The sequence below is a fragment of the Branchiostoma belcheri genome, unplaced genomic scaffold (genome assembly GCF_001625305.1).
Source record: "Branchiostoma belcheri isolate BF01 breed outbred unplaced genomic scaffold, Haploidv18h27 scaffold120, whole genome shotgun sequence".
NCBI classification, from domain to species: domain Eukaryota; kingdom Metazoa; phylum Chordata; class Leptocardii; order Amphioxiformes; family Branchiostomatidae; genus Branchiostoma; species Branchiostoma belcheri.
The window spans coordinates 284,026-311,554 of NW_017802603.1; the positions used below are offsets into that span (position 1 = coordinate 284,026).

General features: G+C 43.7%; 1 protein-coding gene and 1 long non-coding RNA gene across 3 annotated transcripts; one reads left to right on the plus strand and one right to left on the minus strand.

Annotated features, from left to right (window-relative positions):
- Window positions 1-687: 687 nt before the first annotated feature.
- Window positions 688-6,022, minus strand: LOC109462947 (T-cell leukemia homeobox protein 3-like). 2 transcript variants are annotated; one of them, XM_019759578.1, is made up of 3 exons: window positions 5,467-6,022; window positions 4,663-4,894; window positions 688-1,685 (listed from the first exon to the last, which is right to left on the minus strand). In XM_019759578.1, the coding sequence occupies exons 1-3, from the start codon at window positions 5,780-5,782 to the stop codon at window positions 1,454-1,456; spliced, it is 780 nt and encodes a 259-aa protein (XP_019615137.1). In that variant the 5' UTR covers window positions 5,783-6,022; the 3' UTR covers window positions 688-1,453. The 2 variants fall into 2 exon arrangements, with proteins under 2 accessions (XP_019615137.1, XP_019615136.1); XM_019759577.1 differs by having other exon boundaries at window positions 688-1,832.
- An 11,908-nt stretch (window positions 6,023-17,930) lies between these two features.
- LOC109462954 lies at window positions 17,931-25,397 on the plus strand. Its single transcript, XR_002139794.1, has 2 exons — window positions 17,931-18,337; window positions 24,852-25,397. It is a non-coding gene; the product is annotated as an uncharacterized LOC109462954 (long non-coding RNA).
- Window positions 25,398-27,529: the final 2,132 nt, after the last annotated feature.

The following is a 27,529-nucleotide window of genomic DNA, read 5'->3' on the forward strand; positions in this document are numbered from 1 at the left end:
ACTGATTCGAGGTCTTTGGAACTTATGCATATTTTAAAGGGCTATCGCTTTAATCTAGCAGAAAAAGGTCACTCTAAATAACCTTTATAGCGTCACAATACCCCAGCGTTTTGCTTTATTTAATCCACCGCACTTGGGGTGAAGGAGTGTGTTTGAATTACCGTCATTCGTGGGTTTTATCCAAATCGAATTCCTCTCAATAAAGGCAGGTATTTTATGACGGATAAAGTCAGGACGTTCTGATTTTGTTCTTTTGTGGCGTGACTGGGGAGTAACAGGTGCACTGCCGCGGTGACTCAGACATTTACATGAAAAACTTCTCATATTTCAAACTAACGGTTCCACAAATACAGCCCTGCCGCGACCGTACAAAAGAGGGACCGGATAACAAAAACACATTTCTCATCATGGCCCGAGTTGATTGGGTTATTTTTGAAATTGACGTGTGTCTATTTCATGGGGAAGACGTACGGAGGGTATCTCATCTCACGGCTTTATTACCAGTAGACCTAATTTTGCCTTGAAGTTAATTAGATTTGCGACCCATTTAGTGGCATTTCTTTTTCCGTCCTACAAATTAACTCTATTAATTCGACTGATAACCCTAATAGTGCAATGATTTTTGGGCTAATGAAATCTCCAAAACGCAAGGCTTTTCTTTTTCCTTCCAACTTTATTAAGTTCTGAGGAAGAAATATGGTTTCTCTGACAGGGGGAACAGATTGGCGACACGCACACGCTTTCTTCATAATGATACACTTTTCTTTAATAATAAAATAAGCAAGGAAATATTCCTCGTGAGTGGTTGTCTCAGTTTGAGAACGTCGAGAAGACAAAATAAAAGCATACGACGATTATGCAAAAATGAAAGAAATTATCTCATTCAGTACATTTGAGGCCCTTTCTTTGGTGTACAGGAGAAATTACACATATCAGCATGTGGCGTCGTTCTGATATTCTGATAAGCTAGGGCAATATAACTGATATCACATGCGTATGTACAATGATAAGGATGCACTATCATGTAAAAATTACATCGATTCTGATTTAAATATTATTGCTCACTATGGAACCTATATAACTCTTAAAGCGTACAAATAGTTCCAACGACTTGGTATGAAGCATAAAGCAAATAATGAACAGAGTCTAAGAAAACCATACAAACTTTCTGTACAGGTTTTGTAAGTAACATCTTTGTTTTCTTTTACAACCTCCATGTGTAAGTATGTCCGACAGAGGTTTCTGGTCGAGTCTCACTCTTGCGATCCTGTCAAATAACCATCGCTTGGCTCGTTTTTATTTTGCACAGTTTCCCTGCAATTGTCACATACCGTTCTTGGTTTGAAAGAACAAGTTGGTACAGCACAAGATGATGTTGTACTCACGGGGGCCACCGGGTCCCTGCGCCACGTCCCGTCGGCACCGAGTCCCTTACTGTCCCGACAAGTTTTTGCTAGCAGATCGTTGGCGTGGTGAGGGAGGGTGCGTTCAGGTAGGCCGGCCGGTTGGGGTCGGGCTTGTTCTCTGCCCACGGTTGAAGCGATTGTAGGGCGTGCAAAGACGCGTTGTAAGCACAGATAGGATCGTAAGTCTGAGGCATGTTCTTGGCTGCTTCCGCTTGTAGCTGCAGCAGCATTCTGTTGGCCTGCTGTCTCTCCGCCTCTCTCTCCTCGGCTGTCTGCCGCCTGTAGTGGGGAGGCACACACTTGCTTAACACGGTGCGAAACGGCACATCCTCTAAGTATTGATATACAGGTGAGTGAAGCATGGCGGAGAAGGGATAGGTGGTGGTTGGAGGGTCGCTGTACCATTTCCTTTCTTCTGTCGTCTTTCTGAGGGGGCAGAGGGGGTCGACACTTTAACCAGTGGAGTCATGCTTTTGTTTTTGTCATGTGAAATTTCAATTTCATCACATCATGGGGTCTGAAATTTGGACTGCTTTTTGGTTTGAAAATATGAAACATAAATGGAATGCCAGAAGGTCTTTGACCGATATAAATAAGCCAACCAATGAAAGAAAAGACAGAAATGCAAAGAAGCTTGTCTTTGTGTATGTGTGAGTGTGTGTATGTGTGTACTCGTATGTGTCAGTGCGTGTGATATGTCTCATGTAGTGAAATGTATAGGAAGAAAAACAGACTAAAGGTAAACGTGACTGATGGCATTGTAAATTTTACAATACATACACAAATACATGCATCATATATGCACACATGGTACAGAACCCACATGTCTGCGGCAATCAGTGCCCCTACAACTCTACACATCTCCGTTTTACGACGCGGCAGTTCTAATCTCTCCAAGTATATAGCCCTTATCTACACTTTAAGTAAGGAGGGCCCGGCCGACGACATGTCTTCTCTCTCACACGACACTGATCTGTATCTCCCCAGGCTTTTAGTTTCTGACGCTGTCAGCGCTGTTTGTTGTCAACTACAGAAGATTTGTGTGTGTACAGGTCCCACAGCCAAAACAAGCACGACACCACAGGATGAACCTTATCCTAACCTCCCTCACACACTGTTGTAAATTCTACACTGTAATAAAGAGTATCATTTCCCCTCAGTGATTTATCAGGTTATAGAATATTCTAGATGCTAGCAAGACAGTTGTACAAAGCAAGTGTATGTATAGGGCAGAATAATTATTGTGAAAATACAAACGTGAGCTACAAAAGTTTGTTGTGTTTTTGAATTAGGCTACAGTACACATGTGGGGGATATAATACTTCGGGTAAAACCAACAAGTTTGTACGGGTTCAATAGGCTGTATCTGCCGCACACACACACAAAAACACACACACTTAGAAATGAAATGTGAATGACAAAGAGTCAGCGGGGTGGGAGGGGGGAACCCGGGGTGCCGATTGTTGAGACCCCGTGTATCTCCCGTGTCCCCTGCCGAGTCGACCACCTGACTCTACCATCTGCAGCGTACTCTACATGCACCAGTCAAGAACAAAAAACTCCCAGCACAATACATCACAAAAACAAAGGCAGAGTACATTAGTCACATACGGGATATTTTCTGACATAGCGCTTTGAGAAGAATTTTAGCTAGAGTGGAAAAAGTTGTAAAGTATGCCCTGACAAAGCTTGGTCTATATTCTCTCTCTCTTGATGATATGTACTTAAGATTTACTATGCACTTCCTACAGCACCTACTCAAGCACCTCCGAGTGAAGATGGTTATCTATCATTCCAGAGAACCACCTCAATCACTTGTTCGCCAAAAAATATGTGAGACCCCCAAATGTAACTCGTGTCAAAGTCCAAGAATGTTTTTTGCAGTAAATCTACATCTGAATGTGCAGTTCTTGTAGGAAGACCATTTCTTCCTGTGAATGTACCTTTTCTGTGTTTGTTTCCCCTTACTTTGGTTGCAATTTAAAAGAATAAGGACTGACAGCAAGTACAGGAGAGGAGAGGTTGGGAAAGTTGTCTGGCCCGAGTTTCTGTCTATCGTCACGTCGGTACGAGAAAGATGCAGCCGTCTGAAAGCAAGAAAACAGACGCGGGTCCCTCGCACGCAAGTGTCCATCACGCTGGGGGTGGGGGGCAGGTGGCGAGTTCTGAACTTGAATTTGCCTGACTCTAGCACGACACAACCGCTCTCATACTTATATATCAGACGGTGAATATTGTAAGCACTGCCTTACGGTGCTGTTTACACGCCTTAGGAGCAGCTACGTTATAAAGTACGCTCGCAGGAAACTTGCTGAGCCTTCTCGGCTTTTCTTGCCAAGATTTGCAGCCTGCGAGGGTTTAACGTTAGTCAGAAATAGCTCGGTAGGATATAGGCAAATAGCGGGATGTTTATCCCCAGATTTTGACAGGTAGAGTGTCGGTAAGGTTTGGTTACTAAGGGAAGGGTAGAGATAGTGCGAAAATCTGCCGTACGCCGTCCCTTTTGGCCATGAAGGGCGGCGGGCATTGTTTTCGGTCGTACGGTCTATTGTCCCTTCCACGACCCCATCCTGGGCGCCGCCATGCCCTCGGCTACGAATTCCACTCCTCGCCCCGTGGCCGTGTGTGTGTGTGCGGTTAAAGGTACAGAGAAACCACCAGCGTTGTCAAACCTCTAACGTGTGGACTTAACACGCTCATCTGACAAAATCGCTGGGATATAGCTTCACTTAATGAGCCCTAACTACCAACAGTCAACATCAGGGGGCTAGTCTTAAGTCAAAACGTTTGAAGTAAAAATATCTACGTTTCCGCGAAGATCAAATAACTTGTAAGAACCTCACGAACTTAAACCTCTTAGTCTAACGTCTTTTATCTTTCCTATCATCGCCGCTACCTTCTTTTAAAGCTTAAATCTTGACAAATAAGACTAGAGGGGTACTTTAGAGCCCACACCACTTGCCATTAGCAGAAGATGTTCAGTCTTTAGCGAGACTATTTGTAAGCGCTTCTGGGCACTAGATCGACAGTACAGATACAGGTTGGTGTCTGCTGTCGGTACTGTCCGATCGACGCCAGAAAACTAGATAAGGCTACCGGTCATTCTGGTAGGGGGAATGAGAGGAAAATGGGGTAACAAATCTAAATGCCATAAATCTACTACTTTAAGTACATGGTTACCTCCTGACGTGGTAGAATAGAATGGGTATGAGTGGTGTGAATGCAGGGAGTAGTACAAAGTAGTATTTATATCTACCTCCACTTTGTTCTTCTGTTCTGAAACCATGTCTTGACTTGGGCGTCCGTCATTTTGAGTTGAGTGGCGAGTTGAGCCCTCTCTGCCGACGCCAAATATTTCTGTTTGTGGAATCTTTTCTCCAGTTCGCAGATCTGAAGCCTTGTGAAGGAGGTTCTGGGTTTCTTTCTCTTGGGCGGCGTCCTGTTTTGGTAGGGGTGCCCGATCCGCCGTGTAACGGTAAATGGTGGCACTGCACGTACAGAAAGGGGAAAGGAAATTGAAACAATCAAAATTACTCACAAACAAGACAGTCACATCATACAGCCTTACAGTTTCTATAGTGTTCCGTATATTCGGGAACGGATGTCAACCACTCTATTGCCATGCTGCATGGCTTCGCTAAATGTGCGTGCTGAGCCGAGGGCCACGAGACTTCAGACCCGGAAGCGTCGAGATCTCGGCCGCCGCTATACTATGATTACTCTGTCCCTACTGTTGCCTTAGAGGTCTCTTATTTAACTCTTAAGTTACAGTGTTAAGGCTTAGTGTCTACATGTTGAGAAAATAATGCCCCACAGACCGGAGAGGCATCAAGTACACAACCTGGTCGGGTTTAAAGCCAGGCTCCCCGTCGCTGTCGGCCTGATTTTTACGACAACAGTTCAGTGAAGTGACGCTGTCAGCCGTTTTCAAACACAGTCAACACCCCGGCTTGCCTGGGTTTATGGGTCGGATAGAGCGAGGCGGAAGTGGTAAATGTTGTAGGTTGAGGACCAGAGTGGTTCCTCAAGCCTGCTGACACTTTAAGACTCGTGGACTGACCTGCTAGACCTTCCTTGGCGAGCCTGGCCCGTTGGTCCATCCACGGGAAGTGCGCGTTGAGGGGAGGTGGCGCGGGCCGGTGCGCCGGTACTCTGATCACGCCGTTCGCCACGCTGCCACAGGACGGCGTCGTGGGCCAGGAGAGGTGGGGGGAGTAGAAACTGGGCTGGGACATACATATGGACGGATGTGACAGGGGCTGCGACGACGACGAGCTTTGACTGTTCAAAATTTGGTTGATACTGAAGCTAATGTTCTCCTGGCCCGGGCCGGGACTCGTGGTGCTCCCAGTCTCCGATTCCATGATGCCCACCATGTACACACACGCGCGCGCTGCACGGCCAACCTTCTACCACCGTACTCTCAGTACCGAAAAAATAAAATACAACAACAAAACTCCACGCTTTCCTGGACCTGCGCCGTGAGTGGTGGTGCTCAACTCTCTACTCTGGGCCAGTCGGTGGTCGCAGAATTATCTCTGTAGCCAGATAGCCGACTATATTAATCATAATCCAGTCAAAAAGAGTCATTTGGGCACGGCACGCTCGACATCCATTGGTTGGGAACCACGGGGTGACGGACAACGGGCAAGCACTTAAATACTGTATGCAGAGTGACATATCCCGGAACCCCGCCCCCGGGAGCCTCTCTCCCGATCTCACGGGGCAATTAACACCGGCGGCAGGACATACTTGATACAAGCCTGTTTACGCTTTCAATTGGCCGTAATACGGGCATTATCGAGTCGATTATGATTATTTGTTTTTCTTTCTTTCATTCTATTGGCTGGCACGAGTGTAGCTTTTTTTCTACGAGTGCGTTTCGCGCTAGCAGCAACTCTTTTGATGTAGCGGTTTTCAATACACCAATAGGGCATGGGGTTTGCAATATTAGAACACATTTATTCCGCGAGTTCAGTGTCGGAACAAAAACCAAAAACGTGTCCCCTTTTTCACCCCTGCACCGTGGAGATATCATTATTATGACAGAGAAAGAAATCACGGCGAGCATCAAATTAAAAGACGGAGGTAAACAGAGAGATAATAAATTCAGAAGCCACAATACTAATAATAATGCTCGTTGATTAATACAGCGGAATGAAGTTTCCTTATCTGTGTATGAGAGCGTGCACACGGGTTGTTCTATAGCCCCGGGCTGTGCTGGGGCCAGTCTAAATTCTAGGTGGCGGCAGAAGCCGACTCGACCGAAACAGGAGACGGGCCGTGTTATACAAACCCCCCTCTATCTCAGCCTAAACATCTGATACATTTAATAACCGTTACTTTGACCACACACAAAGAACAGCGCAGAGTTGAGCTGGAAGCGGCCTCGCTTCTTTTATCCGCCCGGCTGAAAATGTATCCCAGTTCGGAAAGAAGAACGATTTGGACGCTCTCGCGAGTCTTGTTATGTGTAGACATCATAATCTCGGGGAGCATTCGCGCCTCACATTTAATGTCCGAGCATTAGTGTTCGCAGGGGATATTGTATGTCTTGTCCCACAAGAGCCTGCTTACAAGCCGGGGTACGCGCGAGTACAGACTAGTTTGGAATGATTTATTGTTCTGGACTACGCGTTTGAACTTTTCTTTTTTCGTATCGCGCTTGGAGAAATACGCGCCAGATCCGTGCGCAGCCTGCCAGCAGACGGGTCAAGGCGCTTCCCAAATCTCAGATGTACTCTGTCGCACCTGCCTGCAACTGTCATAAGTAAGATAGGCGCTGAGCAGCGCGGCGATGTCCCGAAACACCAACACGCGTCTCAAAAGCCCTGTCGTATCTTTCCCTTTTTTCTCTCCCCAAAGACTGGCATTTTACCGCCTGCGGCCATTAACCCCCATTACCATCTACAAGCGCCTTACATGTACAACTGTATCTGTACTCGTTGTCTTCTCGGCGAGATACGCGTCTGGCGACGAGACTTGGGGCGAGATAACCCGAGATTACGTTACTGATGTGTCCCATTGTTTTTCTCCGCTCTAATGACTTACTTGTAAGGTAAGTGACACCTGCCATCTATTACATGGCGTCACTCTACGTGAACAACAAAAGACAGATTTGCAAAACTCAATCACGACTAAGGAAGCAAAAATAAAACAAACTCTAACCTATTTTCCGAGTTTGGTTCTTGCCGAAAATTCGATAAGCCGTGGTCTCGTGTTAGTAATTGTGTGGTGTCTCCCTGTGGCCAGTGGCTGAGTTTTTTTCTACCCACGGAAGCCTGTTTTGACAGACGGGATGTCTTTCACTTAACTCTTCACGTCAGGGCACACAAATCGAAAACTTCGAGCAGAAAATGACTTCTAAGGGCGCCTGAAATTTGTCTGAGTGGCAGACGTTTTGGGACGACTCAACAGAAGAGGGATTTTCCAACAGACGGTGTTTTGGTCCAATTACGAGTAATGTGACGTTTAAACATGGATGACTGAAGACTTTTCGATGATATCTGGTTATTAATTTGCATAATTGGTGGCGATGGGAGGGAGGGGGAGGGACTTGTCTTAGCGGGATGATGTATTGGTAAAATCTACACAGGACAACAATGACGAAATTAGCATTTTTCTTATACACAGGTGGGTTTTATCTCCTCCGTCACACGGAATATTGATAAAACACCACTAATGAACACTATAGACGTGGGTGGCACGGCTGTAATTTACAATGTTCAAAATTACCAGAGTCATCAAGAGATGTAATTACAGCAAGCGGACAAACATATGTAAGTCATTAAGCATTTTACAATAGAACAGAAAAAAGTTATATTGCACGGTCAAATGTGTTCAGATAGAAACATTAGAAAATTAAGGTTGAAACTGAGTTTTTCACGAATAAAAATTGATATGCATGTTTAGTGAGACATATTGTAGCAGACGTGTTCTGACGAAACGATGTGATTAGGAACACTGTTTAAGGAATAATACAAAGATATTACAGAAGAACAAAAATCATCCCAAAAGATTAACACTGTCTGACTGTGAACGCATTTGAGAATTGTGCCATCCAAATTCAAGTGGCGTTTTTGAGTCCTTTATTATTTTGTCCTTTGTTGCAATTCTTGTAAAGTTCTAACAGCGCTAGCAGAATCCGGTGAAAAAAGACGGCTATACAGTTCTGGAATATTGCCAATAGCTTTTAAGAATCTTACTCAATATTCAATATGATGATAATATAACCGTCTACTTGTATTTTAGAACATCGCTCACTCCTTCCCACCGTAGCCGTTTGAATCCCACGTCTCTTACGTCATCGCACAGTACATTCTACCCTCAGGTATATGTCATTACTGGAGGTAATAGCAAACAAGATTAATGAGACTGTACTTAGTATCTTTAGATTTTAATACCACTTCAGCCTTGAGATACGTTGGCGAATAAAGCGCCTTGTCTATTAAAGCTAGACTTGTCGATCAAACTAATGTGTTTCTGTCAAAACAAGAAATGTCTTGATACCTACCTATTAACTCGGCGATCTTGACATTTAAGGAAAAGGAACGTACAAAGCCGAGGGATTGGTGAAGTTGATTTCGCGCTACGGGGGAATATTTACCGGAAGATTTCAAGTTTTACCAGGCGTTAGGGTGTTGATCTGAACTACCAAACGGACGTGAAAGTGTACAATGTTTTAGCCTTTTGCTGCTTTTTATAGCCCGTTGTTCCTACTCGGAGTATTTAGGACCACTTGACGCATGTGTGCGCTGTTTGGAGTCAAATATCGCAGGTCAGAGATGACGGTGTGTTCCTGATAAGGCAGAGTACCGGACGACCCTGCTATGTCTTCTGGTCACGTGCTCCTCCCAGCAGATTGATTAGTAAGTCAACGCTAAAGTGGTGGCTGTTCTCTCAAATCCTTTCCAATAACCTATGATTACCAAGGGGGGAGGGCTGTGCTCATCCGAGATGAACAAGTCTGCTCCAAGTGCTACCAAGGGGTCGCTAAAGTGCTATTGATTACAGCGTTTTAAATGAAATTGCCGTTATGAAATACGAATTAATGAAAGCAAAGTGCAGCGCGGGACGCGGAGATGGTCATTTTCGCCGTGTATCAAGACGGGAGGGAGCAATTCTATACTGTTTAAGTCCGGGCAGCTTTATTAGAAAACACGCCGTGTATCCTTCTGTGGGACCTGCGCTTGTTAAACAAGACAGGCCTAGAATGAAATATTAATATCTTCCCCCGAAATTAATTGGGCTCTTTTTGCCATATCTTCTTTCGACATCTCGAGAGGGACGTGACGAGCATGTGTGATGTCAGCGTGCCGTTTTTTTTCTCCGCAGTTGAATCGATATCGAGCTCCTAATAACGCTAACTACATCAACATGTTACATTGCGAGCCTTCCTTCTGTCTTTCTTAGCTCTGCAAATAAAGAATAACCACACGGCGCGTACAGCGGCGGCGTTACGAATCTCTAATAGCCAGGTATTGTACCAAGTGTGTGAACACTAAATTGAGCTCTTTTCCCGCTGAATGGGCTTTTAAAAAGGACCGAGTGGGTGACCTCTCTAAGCCGGAGTTCGCGTCCACCGCGCCTCTTTATTCTCCACCCTGTCCGACTTAAATGACCAATATGCCTCCAGAGCCCACCTCTTTATTTTCCAACACCTTAATGGTCGATATCCAGGTGGAGTAAGCGACAATTTGCACAAATATTAAGAGCGATCGGCATTTAGAGCGCATTAAGGTTGGGCCGAGCCTCCGGGGTCGGCGGGGTTGAAAGCCCGGCCGGCTCACGGCCCAGACACCGCCGGCTCCCTCGTGGAAGATCTGCGGGCTTTTCAGTTGCGCCAATCCCCAGCAGCGACCCAACAAAAGACAAAACATAGATTCTCCAGGACAGCTGAAAAGGATACGAATGGATGGGGGACAATGTAGTCTCTCCAATTTAAGTTTTCATCGATCTCGCTACACAATGTCCTACAAGCGAGCGTCCGTCCAACAATGCCGTGTGATGATTGCGATGTTTTGTCACAAAGGTCGCCCATCAGATCACGTTTGCGCACTCGTCATCAACGCGAGGCTCAATCCAGGGGAAATACCCTCCTGGTAAAATTAAATGGCCGCCCCCTCCCCTCTCCCGAATATCTGCCGGCAGCGCGCCCGGCCTCTGTTTGGTCCCAGAAGTAAGCGTTGGCGCCAACTTGGTCTAGATAGCTTATAATTGCGCGCGAAGGCCGGACAGCTGAGTTGAGGAGATGATATTAACGGATAATTGGCCGCCTTTAGGGCCAGCATAAATGATCGTATAATACACCATTATGTTCATGAGCTATTTAAGTTCATTAAAGCGATCGGCCTCAACGGGGTGTAATATATGGGCATCCATTTGTTTGAATGAGGTCGGTACATGATGGATTTCAATATTTACTTTTTGTCAAGGACTTGTCTATGAAATGCCTATTAGGACGACAGGGATCCCCCAGACATTGTAATGAACACGGATGTCTATATTAGAGGGTATTTGTGGAAGACGTTAGCGTGATGGATGTAATGTTGAAAAGTAATCCATGGCGCAGTGTTATCATACACAGTAGTAATCAGCAGGGCCCAATCTCAAACTTGCGCGGCTTTTGTTCGCTTTCTGCAAACTTCCCCACCTGACGACAATGGTGTCCCGACGTGAAACCGATATAATACCTACTAACAACAATGTTCTTTTCAAAAGCACCTTCCCAGGCACACGGGACCTCCTTGGTTTCCGTGTTGATTTCTCCCGTTGCCGTTGTTGAACTGGAGAGTGTGGACAATCGGTTGCCCTGCGAGTGGCTCTTCAGTTTGATATGATAATTGTTGAGAACCTTAAACTGTCTCGGCGTGGACTAAAAGCCGGGGCGTGTTGGGACGGTGTGCTGGTGATAAGGGCGCCGGCTACTCCCTACCGGATGCACTTTAGAAAGGTTTACATGTCTTCAGCCATTTCTTCTGGGAATATTGCGTATATCCGCATATGGAGGGGGGGGGTACCGATTAATCATAGGTTTCTTATTGTGTACGTTATAGATGTGAAGTATACTACCTTATGGACTAGAATGTCAACCAAAACTTGACTTTACACTTAAGGGTTAACATGTACATGTATGTCTTCATATGGACATGGCTGACCAGTATAATTTTTGTATTTTTGTTCCACCGAAGAGTACTATTATTTTTTCAATTCTAGAATATCAACACAGAAGTTCATGTAATTATACCCTAGTTGAATTTTCATGGAGGAATTATATAGGTAGAAATGTAACGATTTTCAAAGAAGCTTATATTAGTTATTTTATACAATTATTTTGTACCTATGAGCGTTTGCAATTGTAAGCTATAGGAACTCTCTTTCAAACATGTTGGTAACATGTACGTACTTCAGAATTAAAAAAAGTTTAATATTGCTTATTTTTCTTTATTTTGATATTTGATTAACTCCATTTATTTCTAATGGTTCTGTTTATTAACTTCTTTGTGTAGTTTTAGATAAATAATAGAACAGATTTTATTCAGCATCAGAGAGGAACTGCATATCCAAAAACCTATAACATCAATATCATATCTATCAGATCTTCTCCAACATGCATACATTTGTTCACTTTAAGACACACGATTTTACTACAGATATGAAAGAAAGTTGTTTAAGAACAGAGATAAGAGAAATAGAAAAGTCACTCAGACTAATAACATTGTCAACTCTTGACTTTGCGAACAATAATATGTGAAATAAGGATTATATTTGATAAAGAGAGCGGAAATTCGCAGCTATTGCTGTCCAAACCTGCAAACGTCTCAATTCTGACAGGCAATAGGTCGGGCGAAATGTCGAGACCTTTAAAGGGGTATAAATGTTTCACAGACAATAGAGGGCGGGCCGCAGCATCTTCGGTTCAGGTTTGCCGAGCTGGAGGGAGGTGTCGCGGCTTGAGAGTTATTAGTTTTGACGGGCTTGCCGACATCAAAGCCTGTTGAAAACACAAGGAGTAAAAGCGATGGTGTCACGCCTCGCTGGCTCTGTTATTTCATCTCGGCCCGAGCTCCGCGGGCGCACCGCGGCCTGAGGGTGTAGACGATTTATTAAAAAATGGTTCCAGCTTTATTGCAGCCGGTCACAGAAGTGCGCTTGAGATTCTTAATTAGTTGCTCTTTAACTGATATGAAAAAGGTCTCCGATCCATTTGTAGGGGGCTCTGCCTGGCTCTTTTTGATTTCTGAGCACGGCGCGCGTGTGCAGCACGGGTTGAGCCGGCGGGCCGCCGCCACGGGCCAAACCACGCGGCGTGAGGTGGGACGGCCGGCCGGGTCGGAGCCGGAGCAGGGTTGAGTTACGATTGGGAAAATACAATGGGAGCAAGCGGGTTGTCTCTTTCCATTTTCTTGGAACAAAGCACTCGCGCGGGGACACGCTCTCCCTAATTCAAAACCACAAATGTTGATCTGAGCGCGTCAAATTCGTTCCGATAGATTTTACGCGTAAGTTCTTTCGGAAAGGTGAAGTCTATTATAATATAAATAAGGATTAGCTTCTGGTTGGGTAAGTCACCATGCAATTTCGTGTCTGTGTCGATTTCGCACTTTTGCACAATATCAATAAAGTCATTAAAAGTTGAAACTTATAAAGGCGTTCCCCCTTACCCTTGGGTCAAAACGCTTTAATGAAAGAAACACACTTTTGAACGCAAACTGGCCAAAGTGGAGAAGTAATTCATTAGAAAACACAATTTCCATCGCGTTTAGCCCGGGGCATGTCTTTTATCCGAAGGAAAATCTAATTTGAGGGAGCCTTTGTTTGCCGCGGGGAGGGGGAGGGGAACTGGAGAAGACCAACTTCATTACACAAATAGTCAGAGCACCAGGAGCTATGAACGCGCCGAGGAGGAGGGGATCCTGCGCTGGGACCTGCTGCGGCAACAAACCAATATATCCACAGCCTATCACACCTGCGTCTCCCGCTACCTGTCTGTCAGGCGCACTGAACGCCGCGGAGGGGGGAGCTACACGTTCTACAGCACAAACCATGAAATAATTGAGTGAACTATCGCAATAATTAAACTTCAATTGAGCGTTATTAAGGGAATAGCGCGACGAAGGGCATCCCTTTACGCGCGTCTCCGCCGAAACGCGGGCTTTAATTTATAGGCACACCTACGAGTTCATCAATTTCAAATTAATATCGGGAAAATAGCTTGATGAAAATGCCAATCACGCTCTTTGAGGTTATTTGGATGTCAGCGTAATGCGGCAGCTTTACAAGACTACATTGTCACCGGCCATATAATCATTAGGATCTTTAGTTTCGCGCCTGCCAGAATTGTGGTAAATTGTGGATTGGGTACAAACCTGGGTACGTCCGTATAGGATGCTCACGAGAGATATAAGGCGAAAGTAATAGGATAATATTGAATTTTCGGAGAGCGACCTTTTACGGAGGCATTTTCATGCAAGTCAATTTGTCTTTGGGCAAACAGTGGAAGCGGGTTTATGAATTTCAGACATCAAAATTCCTTAATCTGTTTTGAATAATCGTCCAAACTACGGAAACTGAACGACCTTTAAATAGCAGCGAGTTTATGGGAAATTAAAGTTGTCAAGTGCACACGTGTAATTTCAGTCACAAAATGACATTTTATTAAAGATTTCTAATATGTGTATTGCCTACATTCATTCTGGAAATGTCTGTGCAATATCTTTGATCATTAATTTCGAGCAGTTACATACCTGAAATTGTCTGCTAACTAGATTCATCATAGTCTTTATTTCTCCGTGCTTCCGCTGAACATCAGTAACGACTTGTCAGACACAGCCAACTCCCTGTCAGACGTAATCCTTTGGTTTTTATCAAGCATATTATTATATGTAATTTCAAATGATTTTTTAAACATTTGCTGTTGGAATTTTAGTTATACGAATACGATGCACGCTACTATTGCCCTTGGCTTTTTGACTGGTAAATACTGCGATCAAATATTCTTATCTTTTCCCGAGATATATCTCTGTCGCTGCAATCTGCACACTTTGAGCTTGTTTATGATAATCTCGTGTCCTTGGCAATAAATATATGTCCATGGTTTACCGCAAACCATATATTTATATCGCCTCCAGACACTTCTGTTTGTTTTCAGACTTTGACTCTCTGGATCGTTCGTACCTCGTGTTTTTCGGACAATCTTGTATATAGCTCCAAATCAAATGGCTACCAAGTTTTTTCTTGTATATGTCCTATTCGATCTTTTTCCATCTGTCTATCTCTAGCTGACCATGTCTTTGCCTTATTCCATCTCTCCATCTCCAGTGATTCCCAGGGTCCCGACCAGATCATTTGAACGGAACAAATCGGCCCAATCGGCCGCCTGCTTTTTCTGCCCACAGAGCTTCATATGATCCTTTTCTTCCTGCCTAGTGACAGGGATAATCGAATGTTGCCGCCGAATCGAGAACTATGACAAAATCGACAAATGGGAAACGGAGGATCGCTTATTCCAAGGCCGGGGAATTATAATGCAATCAAATAGATATGGGCACTCAATGCGTAGCAGATGATTCCGAAATGACAAGGATTTGATGTCGTTTTAATAGCTTTACTTTATGCTTTCTGCTACATATGGTATATGCTTTGCATTATGTTGTAATAAAAGTAATTCCCCTAACGGAATCTGCTATGTTGAGCTCGGCGCGGTTGTGGAGCGGCCTTGTGTCCCCCGGTGAGAAGAGATCAGTTACAAGCCGAAAACGATGTTCTCTTCACTCCGGAGTGACGTCACGAAATTTACGCGCGGAAACAGACGAGGCTTTAGTGAAACTGACACGGGTAGGTTATCTCTCTCACGTATTTAATGGCCGTGGAAACGACCGCTTGTGAGTGATTGGTAAGTTGTAATGGGGGTGACAAGGGTTACGGGAAGACAGTCCGATCGACGCGATAATCCATTTACCCAACAATCCCCCCAAAACCCTCGGCCGAAATTGCCCGAACCAATTATCCGACCGTTACTTGGGGAGCCGCGTTTTGCGGAAGAACGCCGCGGTCTACGCCAAATTGAAGCGTATTTCATTAGGTACGAAACGTCGCAGTATTTCACTCACTGGAAATTGCTTGCTCTGGTGATAATTAAGCGAACACGTCACTTGAAAGAAACTTAAAGGTCCAATCAATTGCGGACTCAGTGGCGGCGACGTGGGGAGGGGGGCGAGATCTGGATAATGTCGACTCCAAAGTGACAAGTGTTCGTTCATATATCTCATTATTAATTGGACTTAACGAAATGTTCTTGGCTTTCGCTTTGATCGAGGGTGATAAGTGACGGGCTTTGTGTAACGACCGTGTTTTAGCGGCGAGAGGGTTTCCCGGATAAGCCCGCGATAATGTTCCATTTTTGCTCTATCTATATCTTGGCGGGAAATCCTCCTCTCTCGGAGGTGATGTATTTGTGAAATAGACACCGGTACTTTGTGGAGTGCTCGCTGAAATGTACGACTAATGTCTTACCTCCTGGATGCAGCAGGGATCTCTGGACGCATTCCAAGGAGAAACCAAAGACAAAAATAAAGAAAATTTCGAAGCATGTTCCCTGAGAAAAAGGGGAACAGACGGTTGAGGTAGTCCGTCGTGTGAAGGGGATCCTGCCCCAGATACCGTGGGACTACCGCCGGGCTATTGTTGGAGCGTCCGGAGGGCCACGTGTCGGGCACGGGCCGGGGCCGGGCAAACAAAGGCCCTGTAGGCACCACACCGTCAGGTTCCGTGTTTGTACACCATGTGTGCTGCGGTGTAAAACGTGTAGCTTTCAGTGTGATTAAAACTTCTGGTGTAACTTTCTAATGAGCTTGTGACTGTAAATCTCTGTGTACACGGGAACCACGACAGATACAGTTTACCCCATGTTGTACTGGCCATAATCCCTAACTTGCAAAATAAGAGGGGGTGAGGGGTGTACATGTTTTGTCCGACTTTCTTCATTGGTGGCCCATATTTTTGTATATGCTAGCAGTTGCCTTTATTTCTTCATTTCCTCTCTTAAAAGTTGCCAAAGTCCTGCTCCTGTTGGCCTTCCAAGGGAATCCATCATAAATTTCGAGCGAGTTTGATCCGACCATGACACCGCTACACCATATGTCATGTATGTATGGATGGGTACATGAATCTCTCGCTTTATCGTGTTCTACTTGACTCTAAAAGGGCGAACGTTGTGGAAACACGAATGTGTGAAACACAACAAAGCCACGCGCCCCGTGTCCCGGGAGACTAACCGGTCGAGCGGTCGTCAGCACCAGGGACAGGGCCCGGCGCTCCCCCGAGGCCAGCCAAAAATCAACATCGCTCCGACCGGGGACGTTTGATTTCCCCTGGAAAATGGCCATTGACATTTAGTGCTCCCCCCAATCAAATATTCATGTGGCGGTTGCCGCAGTATTGTTCAAATGATATGGGCAATTCAGCCGTAACATGTTCGGGTCTCAACCCCATTTTCGGCCACTTGGCGAGTCAATTTGCATGGTATAATCGGCATCTGCGCTTTTTTTACACCGCTCTTCACACCGTAGTTTATTTCCTATTACGAGATCTATTCTGGTTTGAGAAACCGATCAAGTTATTTATGCCGCGAAATGGGCGCCGGAGTGTCGTGAAATATATAGCCGCAATTCGGGGAAACTCTCTACCGGAGAATTGAGGCAAATTGTTTAACACCGCGCTAATGGCGTCCAATCCGCGCTTTAGCCCATCGGTTGCGGATGAGTTATGGGGATAGAAACTCGGGATGTCTCGGCGGCCCGTGGATCATCCCTGCCCGACCAGCTCCGCGCTAAAGCCCGGTATAATTGCGAGCCGGTCCCAACAGACACCGCTGTTGTGCAGCCCAGATATTCCTCACAATGAGCGGTGGCGCGCGGTTGTTGTTGTAGATAAAGTAACAAAAGAACGCATGATCACGTGGGATTCGAACTCTTAAAACACAAACACAGAAGGGAAACCCTGCTCTATGAATCTCCCACTGGTTGTCCTTCACGGATAGGCAACAGTTGCAGGGCAGAAGGTCTCCATGTCAAGTCAAGCAGCGCGCCAGCTGCTCTGCTAGAGGGATCCTCCAAATCGAATTAAATAGATCATAAAAAGACTCTGATCATAACGATATTAAAGGCTTTACTTCAAATAACAAACATCTATAATCAACAATTACCTTAATCTAAGTTGAGGGGAATCGGTATGAGAAAAACGGACTTTTCTGTTATTTTTTAAGAGATTGATTTTGAAAGTGTTCCGGGCCGTCCCGACTACCGCAGTGTCCCGCAGCGTGGTTCTGTCACAGTACCCACGTCTCCCGGCGAGATTCCTGAATAAACCCTTCCACCCGCATGACAAAGAGAATTATACCTCAATCTTTTGGTATTTCCCGGTTAAGAGTTTTCATATCTTTAATATCAGGTATCCTGGCCAATTTATGAAGTTAAGGGGTGTCACTCACGGAAATGACACCTCTACCTTTCCGGTACACATGTACGGGCAAGGGAGCGGGTTCCTGGGTCCCATCTGCGACATGAAAATAACGTGTGATTTTTTTAGAGTAATTACTACTTTTAGCAGTGCTTCCATGCTGAGACGAAACCGTATTTTCCTTCTGTCACGATCCAGCGGGCGCGTGCGTGGATTTGGAAGGACCAAAAGAGAAAAGCGCGTCTACCTACAGCGTGATTGCATACAAATCCCCGGTCAAGAAATAATAGTCATTACATTGTCTTTTCCAAAAACGGGCATAGAAACATAAGCACGGTGTGATTACCGTCTTTGAGCGCGTGAGGAGCTCTGATTTTTCAGATAGAAGCGCTGATACCTGATTTTCCGTGGTAATTCCTGGGGCAATAAAGAAGCCAGCTGTGAAGCGAACAAAACGTTAGGAAAATGTCTCGGTAAGTCAAATGTTCCATGTCCTTTACCAGAGGCAGACGATACTAAACCCCAGTCTTACATTAGGGAAGTCTGGTGGATTTGTTTTTGTTTGATCGGTGGATGGGTTTTGGATCCAGCTCTGTTGAGCCCGTAAGCTCTTCATCGTCGTTCTGCATTCTCTCTCTGTTTACCGCGGGAACAGACGCCGGCAGCCGCGGGCACAGCGCCGATTGCTCGGGTAACGTTACGCTCCTGTACTTAGCACAGGTCAGGAATTTTAAAAGGCTTTATTTTTCGTTTGAATCTTGTCCGAGATTTCACGGTAAGATCGTCAGATAAAACGTTAGGTTGTTGGCAGAAACACGGCCCGTCTACTCCCCGTACGTCTGTTGAGCGCTTTTGTGGTGTCTCTGAGGGCATAGCTGTTTACATTGTACCAACAATGCCTGTTTGCATTTAGATCTGTTCCCCTTTTGTTGCCGAATTTGTTCCGTTGTTGGCGAGTATGTTTTTGCAATTGCCCGTAGCTTTGGGGACCACTTGTAATGCAGTTGGAGTGCCATAAAACACGTACAACACGCAAACTCTGATTATGTACTTCTTGTACATGAACAGGTGAATAATAGTATCTGTGATTAAAAAACACTACACCGCCTTCTCAACATTACCTGCTCTTTTCTCTGTTTGCATTCATAAGTTGTATAAACTTTTTCATACCTTAAATTTAAAGTTCTCAACGGCATCTATCGTTGTATCTGTGGTCTACGATATAACCTTATGCCACACGTTTTGTTGAATAAAAAAGTCCCAGATGTCGCAGTTGTGACTGCCCGACCGGCTACATTGTTCTCCTTTGTAACCAAACCGCCGGGGCAACGTAAAACTACCGGGCGATCTGCCATGCCAGATCTCCTATCTTTTGTCCAAAACATGTAGCCATCTAGTTCAACCGTGTGGAATGCTGTAAAAATGCGAGATCATTTGAAGAGATATTTGTGAAACGTTGGTTTCAGGAGACTAATAATTTTTTTGTTAGTTGTTGGAAATTATGACTGCGAGACACCCGAAAGTGCACAGGATCCAGAGGGAACCAAACATTCAAAGCACATTTTGTTTGATTTTTGTTTCAGGGCTATATTCATAAGATTGTATGAAATTGTCCAGAAATTAACCTGTGATGATTGTAGGAAATGATAGGTTTTCGTCGTGTACGAATTTCAGAGAAAAGTCTAGCAATATACAATGATTTCGGTTGATCTCAGTTAAGCGCTATCTAGTTCCCCCAAAGGGGGTCTTATAATATAGTCTATAGAGTTTCGCTCTATTTCTGCCAGTGTGCATCATTTTAGACAGTGAAGAATTAGCTATGAATGTGAAACTTTGATAGAGAATGTAGACTATAGAGAAACAGATAGGGTCACTTTGTGCACCCTTTAAATATTAAAAAATGGATTTGCGTATTCAAAACTTGGCATGTTTTAAATACAACATTTGATATTTGTTACTGTACTCGTGTATTGTCATTATAATAGTTTTACTGCAATATTTGGAATACTCGAAAGAAATTTGTGGCATTTATATAATACTAACGTTAGTATAAAGATTATCTACGAGTATGAAAACATGTAGTACAGACATATCACATATTACAGCTATCGGTATATCATATCACTGGTAATTCACTTGTACTTGTAACATATATTTTGTTCCATGCCACGGTTATTATATTCTGCTAAATCCGTATAGTATACGTCCGTACTATGTTTACATATGTTAAGCTGAGATTCCGTAGGGATTGTCATGTAAGAATACAGACGCAGTAAAAGAAATAAAAGCAGAATTCTCTTTGTACATTTCGAAATTTGAAAACTCGTCAAATGTATATTTTTCAGGCATATTTGTCAAAGAATGGTAGACATTTTTACCAGATATATCTGGTATTCTTTAAGTTATAACATTACAAGCCAGGACGCATTGATACGGTGGTGTTTCTGATCAGCGCATATTTTGATTTGATTCGAAACAACCCGTCGTCACATTCGAGAGATGGTTTTCATTCTCTTTTGAAATTAAACAATGAAGTAATCCTCCATCAACGAATTATAATATGCATTATCCAACTCCATAAAGGAAACAAGAATTTAGATGACGCGAAGTCCTCTCTGACAAAATGGTGAAACCAGACCTGCTAATGTACATATTTCCAGGGTGAAGATTCACAACAAGCGACGTCCCAATGTATGGAAAATATTTCAATCATCTACGAATCAAAACACACAGAAACTCAGAACAGATATTTTCGTCATGTATAAGCCGTTTTAATGAGTCAATTTGGTCTACTGATACGGTAAAAATGAGCAACATAGACGGGCTTTCTTACCAGAGAAGATTTGTGATTTCCCTCCAACCGCTTGCCGCCATGACAGGAACGGTAACGGTAACCTAAAAGGGCGCGAAAATATCTCCCGCTTATTGTTTAGAACAGATCTAGACAATTTTCCCCGAATTTAGGTGCTAAATTTTACAAGCATTTCTTGCAGCACGAATACTACGGAATCTACTATACAAAATGGGAAAGAAGCAGAACTTCTGACGAGATTTTAGAAATGTGAAAAATATCGTCCGATTCAAGATGGCGGCCGTGCCTCAGTGGGGTGTGGGCTATGTGAGAGGCATTGTAATACGGCTGCTCCGGTTCAATTTAGAATCACACGTAGGCACAGGTTTCCGTGTATGATCTGATGTAAGAATTATGGACAGGAATTCTGGGCCGAAACTCCTGTAATAAGTTGGGTGACTGTGAAAAGTGGGGATTTGGACGAGATTTGTCTAAATCGAATTATCTCCAATCGTGACGGGATCAAGGGGAGGAAGTGTAGAAATCAAATAACACTGGGGAAATCATATTCAAGCTTTTAAAAGTTTGAACGTCAAATGAAATTACCCGGGAAGGTGTGACATCGATGTAGGGAGGTCATCCTTTATCAAGCACTATCAATTTGCTTTAAATAAAAGTGTAAAGAATATTAAGTTCTGAAAAGCGAAGGTCAGATTCAATCTGAGCGGATATAGCACGGCGGTGATGAGGGAAAACGTTTTAATGCCGCTCTGCATATCTCCAAGGATACGTTCTACTGAGGATATGTCGAAATTTATTTCTCTGACATTTGCGATCTAATATGGTTTGTAAAGCGAAATTACATCTCCTTTTTCCAGTAAATTCCACTTTTCGCATTGCGAAGGGGTCACGAGGGGAAACTAAATGGAAGAATTGGTGAAAGTATGAAGAGAATGGCTATGACGTGATTAATATCGCTGACGTGTAAATGGGATTTATAAATCAGGACGGAAATTATAATTCCCTGACCTTTACGTACCCTTGAACCTGATCCTCGCCTTTTAAGACTCTAAATTCAGCGTGGTAAACTAATAAAGGTGACAAACCTCGTGTTAGAATTTCTAAATTTGCCGGGACGTGGCTGACGTGGGTGCCGTATTCCCGGCGTCAGGTCGCGCGCCATATGCAGGCAGAGGACTTTGGGAATACCGCTTTACCTTTCGTCACCCGGATGTCGGCAAGGGAGAACTTTTGCTGAAAGCTGTCATCATCCGAAAAAGCCAGAGTTCAGGCATGGGGATTAAACAATAAATATCCGTATAAGTGGCTTAAAAGAATAGCCTGGGCTTGCCGGGAAGGTTAAAGGCAATAAAACGCGCGCTAAGCCGTGGCTGGTTTCGTGGAGTGTAAGTAAAGGCGCTTCTGCAGTTTTTTCTCAAAGTTGTTGAAAGTCAAACAGTAGAGGTGAGGGTTGATGGGAGAGAGAGGAGGAGACTTTTTCAGGCCAAGTTGCGTGAGAGGCTTACATCTGTTCTTTGCCGTGATGCCAAATTAAAGACGAAGTTGTTTTTTTCCCTCCGAGAAGCGTTTGACCCTTTCCGTGGGAAGGATAGGTGGAGGGAGAATGCCCAAAGCAATTACCACCTAACCACCGTCACTCACTGGAGCGAACGCTGAGAAAAACCAGAGCACCCAATTTAAAACTCGAGTTTCCACCCCGCACAAAAGCTTCCTTAAAACCGTCTAATTGACGGTCACCTTTCTCTACCTTCTAAAAACGTCGGCACAGGAGGGGAGGGAAGTGGAAATATCTTTGGTAAATGCGTGCTTCCCCCTCGGGCTCTCCGTTCGTTTGGCGTCGTATCTGGAGGGAAACATTGGATTTTGCAGTGTTGTGCCCTTCGCTATTGAACCCATTAGCCGGGGAAGCCTGCTCCCAGGGAAATATGCGAGAAACGCAGCTCTGTGCTGTATAATGCGCCGACTTTCTGGGCAGGTATTTAGCTCATTAATAACTGAGATTGAGGAGATTTGCGCAGGGACCGACAGCAATTTGTATCAAAGAGTGATCCTGTTTTCTTGTGTACTGGTCTGTGACTTCTCCCTTGAAAGTCCTTAAGAAGGCCGTTTAAAGTGGGAGCCAGTGTCACAGGCTCTATAAAGTAGTAAGACAGGATTTATACGGTCCAGATGTATCTGTAGAAGCATTCTGTGGCAAAGATTACATAAACGTGTTAATATTGGATAAATGCCATCACAGAATGTCAGCAACTCAACGCCTGTACAAATGGCACCCATGGCACCGACTAAATATGATATGAAAACAATTTTCAGCATCTCGTAGAAGTGCAAAGGTCAATCCAATTATTTTTTCTTTCAAACTGTCACGAAATTCTTTTACGGCAAAATCTGAACATAAGAGTCTATGCGATAGACTTTTTGTCACACGTTGAGGTTTTGATTGTAAAAGTTGCGCGAGTCTCAATCAGAATACGGCGCTGCCACGTTTTCTCATAATAAAATATTGGCGAAAGTACCGAATTTTGAAGAGCATGTGTGATTGGTCGAAGAATTTAAAACAACAATGATGACAACAATTCACCAGTAGTAAACAACAAACAACAATAGCTTTGGTAAATAACAATAGTACTGGCTAGATGTATCAAAACAAGCTCAATAAATGAATGATTCATTTGTATTCTGGTGAAAGTAGCTTCACAAACATTTCAAACATATGGTACACGAAATAAAACAAAATACGCCAAACTAATTTTCAGTACCGGACATTTATGGCCCTCAGTGGCGTTATCGTTATTTGATGTTGTCGGTGATTATGATGAGACAACGCTAGCATCATTTAATCATAATTAGAGAGGTATTATCATTTAAGACATCGCTCAAAATATATCTATCACGAGGTCTTTTAATCATAATTATGACAACAATATCAGACTTGTGATACTTCTCTCTGATCCTTTACTAGTTCTTGTTAGGTACTGGACAAGTCATGTCGTCTTCATTGAATAATAATCTCTCCGTGTGTCACGCCGGATTGCACCCCGAGTCCAAATTGAGTAATGGACTATCTCCCCATAATTTCAACTGTCATCTTATGACGTATTATCGCTAATGCTCGCCTGTCCCCAATCTGACCCGGGTAATCAATAATTATTACTCACAATCGATATCACTGAATGCTTCCTTCATAACATTCATCCGACTAAACACTTTATGTTGGGACTTGCATCGCTCATTATTGATCACCAGTAAAATTTACTGTCAGTGGAAAATGACTTAGGGAAAAATCCATATCTCATTAACAGACACTTCACAGTTACTAACGCGAAATGCATAAAGTTACTTTCCTATTAAAGTTAAAGTGGATCTACATTAATCACTGCAGCGCGGATGAAGATGTATCGGGTTGCGGTGTTTTCTGTCCCGGGTTGGGTGTTCATGTCCGGCCGGGCAGCGAGAAAACAAGGGGCACAGACGCCAGGGGAAGTTTTGTGTCCTGAGGTTAACGGACATTTACAGAACCAGTTTGACACTTATATATCTACTTATAGTATTTCTTTGACACATTGAGTGCATTGTGTATTTTGTAGACGTGACATAAAGCTTTCTCCAACGAAAAGTGCCAATTGTAAACAATGAAAATGTTTAAAAAACAGTGTGTAAAAAAACAAAATGAACCGGACTGTAATCATCGAAATGGCGCCGCTACCAATATATATAATGGAGTTATATTAGTACAACTATTATCGAATATAGTATTGTATATTTATGAGGACTATGTTCACGATTCATTAAATGACAAATAATTGGCAATCTCCTTCGTACTTCATCCAAATAGCTCCACAGATTAGTAATTATTACTCTTAAGTGCCTTCAACTTTGTAATGGTGCGTTCAGCCATATATTCCCTTCGAATACTTTGGATGGTCATTTTCCTTACTTTGGCAATAGACAGAAAAGTCTATGTTACGAATCTATATATAGTATTTCACTTTTATCCCACTGTTGACCAATCCATGCTTATGTGAGAATGTTTGAACTCAGAAGGATGTGGTCAACACTTATCTGTGTATGTGAATGTTTGGTATTTTCTGTTTAGCTCATTAGATCAAGAACAGAACACCAAATCTGCTATTCTATAAAGTTGTTTAAATCTAAAACTATTCTCTTCCCTACAGGGTCCTTCGAACTTGCACGTAGATCCTGTCAAGGTCAGGCACAAGGTCATCGACTCAGGCGGTCAGCAAGCGTTTCTACACGTCTGCAACTGCGGTCAAGTACACACCAGGTCTCCTCGGGAAAACGGCTAGACGATACAGTCATCCTACACAGACATCCCCATTCTTTTCTGATGACACAAAAGTGTTATGAAAGTTGTCACTGATAGTTGGAGTAAAAGGCGTTATTTTATCAGTGATATGATGAACAAGTTTACACCCTACTATCTAGTGTTTAGAAGTCGGTCTCCTTTCATTTTCTCGGAGCGCCAGCTTTAAGTACATGTGAACTTTGTTCGAATCTTGTTGACGTGAATGTCGGCCTTGGTTTACGCCTGAAAAGTCCTTGTAGATATTTCAACTGTAAATGTTTCTGACCTCTTGTCACTACTGTTCTGCACACAATGGCTGTTTACATCTGGTGGTCCCGTGCTGACTGTGACATGACTACTATTGTTGCTCAAACCTGACTACACCACGTACAAAATAAACACACGTCTCGCAGTGAAGTGTCCTCACGTAAAAGATGTACTGACTGTTGAAAGGTTCCTTGTCTTGACAACTTTGGTAATCAGACACGGCATTGAAGGTGTTTCACCGACGGTTTGTTTGCACGATATTTTAACGTAGAATATAACACTAGTAGAATTGCTGTTTTAAGATCCTGGGTCTGTATAACTACCAGGCAAACGAATTAAGGGTCCCCTTAACAACCATTGATCTAAATAATAAAGTAAAAAAAATTAAGACATCCTTTTGTCTGTTTAATTTGTATTTTATTCATAGTACACATTCACTAGTTAAACTGGCAGTTTAATATTAAATTATGCTCGTCTCGCTGAAATATTACACGAAACAGTAACTACATGCCTCTATGAGAGTGAATGACACCTTTTAGTATTACCCAAGAACTAAATTCGAAATTTCGACCTTTGATAATTTAATGGCACCCCATTACAGTGTCATATTTTACAAACCCATGATTGTTGTTGTCTTCAAACTGAAATAAACAACAACAGGACGCATATGTGCGGACAGAAACGCAAAGATAATCAAATACAACAATGATAATGTAATTACCACAAACACTGAAATGATATAGGTCTATTACATTGACTCAGTATGAGCAGTGACTTTTATGAAAAGAAACTTTGTGAAAAGGCCTGATGAATGGGCCGCCCGGTGTGGATCGTGACCGTTTTTCTGTGTGGATAGCTTTTAAGTACGCCGGCTGTGCTGCCGCTACCGATTCACGTTAGGGAGAAGCACTTTTACCCCGGCCGTCGGTTCGTCTCTGCCATGAAATAACGCACACGTGTGACACCGCAAGCGGAAGCTGATTTGTAAAGTTTCAGGCTAGATCAGTACTGACACCCATAGGGCTCATCTTGGCTGGCCCTTGTTCGTGTATAGCTTACCACGGGAAATGGGCGCTGACACATCGGGCCAGATGGGCTCCGTGTCATCTTTAACTCGCGGCTACGCGCGCGCCGTGATTACTGCGGACGGGACGTCAGCCGGGTGAACATCACATCGCCAAGGTGAGGTCAGGGGGAGGCTGCCCGGCCTCCACCTGCGATAATTACACCTTCCCCCGCCCGGACACCCGACCTGCACGCTCCGGACAAATTACCGAGCAAACGGCGGGGGAGTTGTGGATACAATCACCGCCGGTCATATGCGTGCGTGTAACAACCTAAACCTCGCTGTACAAAGCCAAGGTCAACGATTAGAAAAAAGAGTTTCCCCGAAGTACAGTTGTACTGTCTGGTCATCAAGTGGTCAATTTGGGAGAAGTGAGCAGTTTCCTGCGTTTAAGATAGATGGGCATAATTCCAGAGGTCCGGCGGAGGCATCTATAATGTATGACCGGTGGTGACCGACCATTCATTTTCTTGTACCACTTCGGGTCCCTCTGGACTGACCAATTTACTGGTGGTGGTCGCCACACATACTTTACACTCCGTCATGGGCATACTTTACACCCAGGGCTGGAACGCGTTGACTTTTACCATACAGGCGCGTTTTCTTGTCGCAATTTTGCGTCTTCAATTTCACGAAAGAAAACAAAAACACCACAGGACGTAATAAAGCAATCTCATACACATCAGTCACTGTCAATTATAATGTTCTCCCTGAAGGTATTATTACCGTACAGCCAAGTTGATGCTAAATTTCCAACTCCTTTGAACGACGAAATGTATATCAATTGATGGATTTGAAAGAAAAATTTGTCCTGAAGACGTAATCGCTTTTACGCTGTCATTTTTTCGAAATTTCCCCTGACAAGTGATTGAACCAAAATAAAGGTAAAATGATCTTTCACCCGAAACGTAAGGAAACGACACCTAAATGTGATTTTATTCAACTCCACGCCACAAGGTCTTCTCTTGAAATTTTACACGCTGGAAATAGCAAGGTTTAAGTTGATCTTTGGCAGTACTAAAATGGGGAAATTGCAATAGCAATATATCCGTATATTTCCTGTTCCCAACATTTCCGCTCTACCAGAGTCCTTTAAGTTAAACGATATTTAAAAACCCTCAGCGGACGATTTTTCTTAACCACCAGAATGAAAGTAATAACTACGCTCTTTGTTCTCGACTATTTGTATTTCCTTTGTTAAAAACGGAAGGTTT